Raw genomic sequence first — 6,326 nt, 5'->3', positions numbered from 1 at the left:
GCACCCCCTCTCCCCCCAGGAAATTCCAGTTTAGCTCCATACTTTGCTTCTAAAATTTTGGCTTTTAAGACCTCCCTCCCGCTAGGAATTTCCGATGACCTTCCTCGGGGTGGGTATGGGTTTTTACCAATCTCGTACCCAGAGTCCTCAGGCTCTTTGGCCACTGGTTAGTTGCCAGGAGAGACTCTGGAGACATCGAATTTTATTACAGCAGGATTTCTGCGGTAAAACAATGGAAACCGTTACGGAACAGCCCCAATTTTTTTGATGTCCCCAGAGTCTCTCCTGGCCCCACCCACTGACCAAAAAGCCTGAGGACTCTGGGTACGAGATTGGGTTTTTACTGGATATACTGCACATTGTGATACACAACCCAGTGTTTTAGTTATTCAGTTTTTCTCAAAATTCATATTTTGAAATAACCCTCACCCACCCCTCCCCCTTCTTTAGGCCTCAAAATACATTTACTGTACTCTTTGAAATGCAAGCACAAAGTTGGATGAAAACATTTTCATGGATCCTTGTGCTAGTGTTAGAAGTGAAGACCCACCATACACTTGTTACAGGGTTCTTAGGGGTGTGACTTTTAAAAGTTGTTTAGTTACCCCTATTAAAGAGGTACTGAGTGGCTACTGTTATTTATTTTCTAGTACGAAATATCTTTAAGTGTATATGACAGATCTTTTTTTTATTTGCTTGATCAAATCGTCATGTTGTTCTTGTATGAAAATCAAAACAAAAAAAAATTCCTTATCAATTTTTCTTCCCTGAAAGTTGGGAATCGATCAACAAGATCTAGCAATATTTCTTGTTTGTCTTTTTAATAAAAACAATTATCCCACTCGCGCTTGTTAGGTATGAGATGATAGCCAACTCGGGGCTACACGCCTTGTTAGCTATCTATCATTCCATATCCAATGCACGCTTGTGGAATAGCAGCCCTAATTAGTCATTTATTTCAAAAATTGATAGAAACAGTTCAAATGCAGTCCACCTGAATGTTTTCTTTATTTTTTTTATGTGTGCAGAGTTCTTCACATCTTTAGCTAAACTAATTAAACACAGAAAAAGTGCTCAGTTAAGATTTCCACAGTACCAAACACTTGGATAATCACAATAAATTATTTAATCTGTATTCATTTACGCCCATGTTGCCCTAGCTCATGCTTCCATCAAAGCAGGACCTAGTATATTAATATAAGCGACCTGCGCAATACATGGTGAAACAATTTTTGCCCTCCTATAAAATGTCAACATTTTGGCTTCAAAATAAGAAGTGCCAGAGAAAATCCTGAAAGCAAGTTTAACATAATCATCATAATCTGGCTTTTAAAATAAGACACCTGAGAAAAATTGAGCTGTCAGAATTTAAATATTTTAATAATTATTATTATAAAATGATAGTAGAAAAACAAAACTTAGAGAAAAATGTAAAAAAAATTAAAACATTTTTAAAAAGGCTATGATTGTTTTAGACTTAACTTTTCCCTAACTACATTACATGTACTTTTTCAACTTTTGGAGTTGAGAACTCTTAAGTGCTGTTTACACAGGTGAATTTTGATGCGATTTTTAACGCAAGCCCAAGTACAACAAAGTTACACACAAAAAAATAGGCAGTCTCAGACTGCATGTGTCTACTGCAGTACTGGTATAGAAATATGATATAAAAGAATTGAAGAAAAGGGAAATAAGACTGAAATGAAAACGAAGAGGGAGGAGTGGAAATAGGATAGAGATTAAAAAAAATGGTTGTAAAAATGTTGCATAGAATACTGGTGAGAAGAGATTAAGCTGGTATCGTTTACCACAAACAATTGTGTATGAAGAGAACTGTAACTTTATTCTAACATAAACAATATATTATATAATCTTACAACGTGAACCACAACTTTGTACTGAAAGCAATGCAGCAAAGTTCTAAACATAAAGTACTGAAAGCAAAGTTCTAATCTGAAACGTAGGCATAAAATGCAACAGAAACTAATCTATACTGAACTTATGAATGGCAAGTATCATTCTTTAACCCTTTGACTCCTGTCGTGTTTCCATAGTTTTCGCATAAATTAACTTTTTCCTAGAGCGGTTTAACGTAATAAAATGCGCAGCAGATAAATAAGTATCGTTGGCTTCCAAAATTAACTGCATATTAAGTTGGAATGATTAGACAAATGTTTTCTGACGTGAAATAATATGGTTGCCTATTAATCATTTGCCGAAAAACACACTTCAACGCAAAAATATTGCCAAAATTCATGGCATGTTGATGAAGACCTTTGGTATATCATATTTCAACCCGCTTATGCAAATTGTCCTTGATTACCCATTTGTCGCTTCTCAAACGCATATATGAATTGACAAAGACACAAAAATCAACAAAAAGCTTTCCAAAAAAAGCATTTTATTGAAATCAACGATGCATTTGCTATTAGAGGCAAAAAACGTTCAGTTTTTTTTGCGTGCGTGCAAACACGTATGTAAAATTTGAAGACACTCCGTGTTTGTTCAAAGCGATCTCGCAGTAAATTCGGGCACGTTTGCGATGAAAATTACAGAAGTTACAGAATTCTGGATCAAATCATCACTTAAACTATTTGTAAAAAGCAAATCAACATCGGAAAACATCATTTACCGTATTGTCGCCACTGTCCTGATCTGCAAATACATTCGCTTGGATCTCGGTCAGTCGAGGATAAGCATCGGCTCTCGATAGGATTCCATTTGGGATTCCTGTGGCATTTACACTCTTACACTATTTCACTCTTTCACTCTTTCACTCAACCCGATGACATAGTGTCTACGCTTCTCTAGAAGCCGTAGACACAAAAATTAGTGTGTGTAAACAGGCCTTTATTTACATACAACTGCATACCAGGGAAAATAAAATATTTGAACATTATTTACTTTGGGGAATCTGGGGTGACATCCATTTGGAAATTTAACACGAAACATCACATTTTCTAGTTAGAGTAATGTATTTTAAATTTCTACCATTTTTAGCTTGTAAAAAGGCTGTCTTCCATGAAACACCTTGAATACAAGTACTCCAAAATGCAGCATAAACCAGACTGTTTTCCACATATATGAAGAAACTAACTTCTGATTTTAGCATACATAACCACATTTTTACTTGCTTTGCCAGATATGGCCTCATTAAATAAGCAGTGATTGCAAGTTATAAGTTTGCAAACAGAATAAACGCTAAATTCCAAATTGCTATATACAAGGATACAATTTTAAAACACATCTTTTCTGACATCAGTTGCAAAGGAGCATGAAACTACTAAGTCCTAAGCATCTTCAGGATGAATTTGAGAGAAACAACCAAATATGGATCCCATTCCCAATTCTTTTTTTTCAGTTTGATGTTTGTCTAAGGAAATAATCTTTTTAACAACTAGCAATATAAAGTAAATTATACATGTAGCATTTAACTCTTAAAAAGTACAATGCACAGGTCAAATCAAGATTCATTCAGGAGATCAATCAAACTCAATAAAAGTTACTTAGCACTTTTTTCCATGCACCCATTCAATTTTTACTTTAAGGTGTCAATAGACAAGTACAAACATGTGTGGATTTGTTTGATAATGAGAACTAAACTCACTTTGCCTAGATAATACCAGAAATATATTATATTCAGGTTTGAGTCATATGTACAAAAGCAGCATATTAAAATAAAAGGGCCTATGTTGAATTTTGGCTTTTATTGAAACTGCAACCAAACTCCAGGGGAAATGCGGCTAGATTTCTCTAATGAACTGTCATAGGCTCCATGCCAAAACTGAGGGGAGAGCCAAAGAAAACAAAAAAAAGTAGATGTGGCCTACAACAGTTCATTTGAGAAACCTTACCCCATTTTTGCACAGAACTTGGTTTTAGATTTCAACAAAACCAAAACTCAATCTAAAATCTGAAAAAGGCTTTTAATGCACCCAGCCTTTCATTTTTTACTGTCTCCATTAGTAGACCTGTCAGTGATACTAAAACTATAATACTTCTAATAGCATATTTCTCTAGTAAGTAGTGAATAATTCAATGAATTAGCATTTATCAAATGTTTATAATTTTCATAAACAGCCTGACAGCTCAAGTCTTAACCAACTGCTACAAGAGGCCTGCCTCTTCCAAGGCCTTGATGAAACCCTTTAGTGCCATCGGGTCCTTTGGGAAGTCGCTCTACACCTTCCAACTGGATCATTCTATGCCGTGGGCTAGTGGAATCAACAAGTGGGCTTGTGTGTGGTGAATGACCACTGTTCGGCGATCCAAACTTACGACGTTGAGACCAGGGGCTGTTAGGAGCACTACTGCTACCCTCCTTAACATTGATGTTGGCCAACTTCCTGGACAATTCTGGACTACTTTGAGGAGATCGCCGACCGCCAATACCCAGAGGTCTTGAGCTCAGGCTACCACCGACAGGAGATCCACTCCGATCCGGGGTCTGGTTTCCTGAATTGTTATAGCGACGTCGGCAGGTGCTAAATGAAGAGTAGGAGTTATCGGTATCGGAAGAACACGAACTTGAAAAGCTATCATCTGAATTCCTGCCCATCAGCTCCTGCACTCTCCTGTTTTTCTTTCTATTTCGGCGTTTCTTCGTGAATTCATCATGTTCCTCGTCAGAATCCCGCGCAACATCGCTTCCTTTGTCCTTTGTTTTCGATTTCGATTTGGATTTTTCTTTTTTGGCACCTTGTTTGCCAAGTTCAACCACTTTCATGCCTCCCTCTTTTGACATTTCACTACAAGCTCGAGCGGCGGCGGCCATAGTTTCGAAAGCCACAACAGCGCAAGTTTCCGTTTCGAGTTCTGGGTGTTTGGCGAAATACGACTTCAGATCGACAGGAATTGTCTTGCCTGGACGAACGATGCGGATCAACTCAATCTCCCCGCATTTTGAGAAGATTTCGCTTACGCTTTCCATCGAAAAATTCTCGAGACCTGTCACCACTACTGTTCTACCAGGATTTCGTTCGAGAAGCTCCGAAGGTAGTGGAGAATTTCTTCTTACTTTGGTCCTTTCTGAATTCAATGATAGCTCTGTCGACTTCTCTAGAGCTTCAGCGACTACTCTGTAATCTTTCGTTAGTGTCTTCACTTTCTTGAAGGACGTTATGAGCTTTAAGTTGACGTACCCTTCTTTGTTTCGGCGGACATGCTTCAGTAGAAAAGCATCTTTAGCCAAATTATCATCGCTCAAATAAAACTCGACTTGCGAAACGATTTTCTCAGATAGCTCCTCACTGGGAGGTTGAAAAGGTTCAACTCCGTCTTTTCCGTCGTTATCAGAGTGAGAATCAATAGGAGAGTGTGTATATTTGCGATCTGCTTCGTCTTCTGAATGCGATGATCCTGCGAAGTCATGATCCGAACAAGCGGTGAACTCTTTGCCATTTATTAACAGCTTCGGCGATGCCTCGACCATTTCAGCGACTGCTGCTTGAACAGATTCTTCTTTCTGATCGTCAGCCATCCTTAGGAATAAAAATTTATACAGGCAGATGGCCCGTCAGATGCGATGACTGTTCCTGCGCCCGGCGAATTCACATGAAACTATTGAATCTCAAATTCGCATGGCCGCCATATTTATACGGCCTCACGTGGCTAAAGTACGTCATGACGCAATTCAAAGTAATTGTTTCACTTCCGGTCATTCTAAAACAAAAATCATTCAGACAAGCTATTTTTGTTTTGTTCGCTATAACTATAAATATGTTATGCTTCCTTGAGTTCTCATACGACAAAAATGTGTTCATTTTAGCCAACGCTTTCTCCGAATACGATCGCAGGGGATATATCGCTCTAGCGTGACGCTATTCACGAACTGAAAACAATGCGTTAAATTTGACACGTTGGCCGAAGTGGAGCCGTGGAAATCTACACGTATCGTCGCAGTGTCACCCAATGTCATGTTGGCAGTGAACTTTGTTTCATATCTGGGGATTACAATTAGGAAAACCATTTTATAACCGTCTTATAATAATATGCAAACACTTTTGTTCTTGATTTCGACCCAAAAAAATCTGACAGACATCTTAATATTTAACCTGTATACATGTAGGTCTGTATAGTAAAGTTTGTCGCGCCACAGGAAATATTCAAAAACAAAAGAATAGTCTTAATGTATTGGAAGATTTACGTAAACTTAAATGGCCAAAAGGATTAACTTTGTAAATATTTAGCTATTAAATATACGGTAACTAAAAGCAATTCAATAAATATTGCGGTGCATGCGTTTAAAATCATCACGTACGAATTTTAGCTCTTTCTACAACACGTACTGTTTCCATTCAGACTTCGCGTCAGATAATGTTTTGGGA

General features: G+C 37.7%; 1 protein-coding gene across 1 annotated transcript; it reads right to left on the bottom strand.

Moving 5' to 3' along the window:
- Positions 1-2,829: 2,829 nt before the first annotated feature.
- LOC146468043 (la-related protein 6-like) lies at positions 2,830-5,762 on the bottom strand. The gene has a single exon (XM_085124833.1). The coding sequence runs from the start codon at positions 5,477-5,479 to the stop codon at positions 4,097-4,099; it is 1,383 nt and encodes a 460-aa protein (XP_084980959.1). The 5' UTR covers positions 5,480-5,762; the 3' UTR covers positions 2,830-4,096.
- Between the last annotated feature and the right edge of the window lie 564 nt (positions 5,763-6,326).

This window comes from Pavona decussata, unplaced genomic scaffold (assembly GCF_977016875.1).
Source record: "Pavona decussata unplaced genomic scaffold, jaPavDecu1.1 SCAFFOLD_133, whole genome shotgun sequence".
Lineage (NCBI taxonomy): Eukaryota > Metazoa > Cnidaria > Anthozoa > Scleractinia > Agariciidae > Pavona > Pavona decussata.
This window is presented reverse-complemented; position numbering and strand designations above follow the sequence as displayed.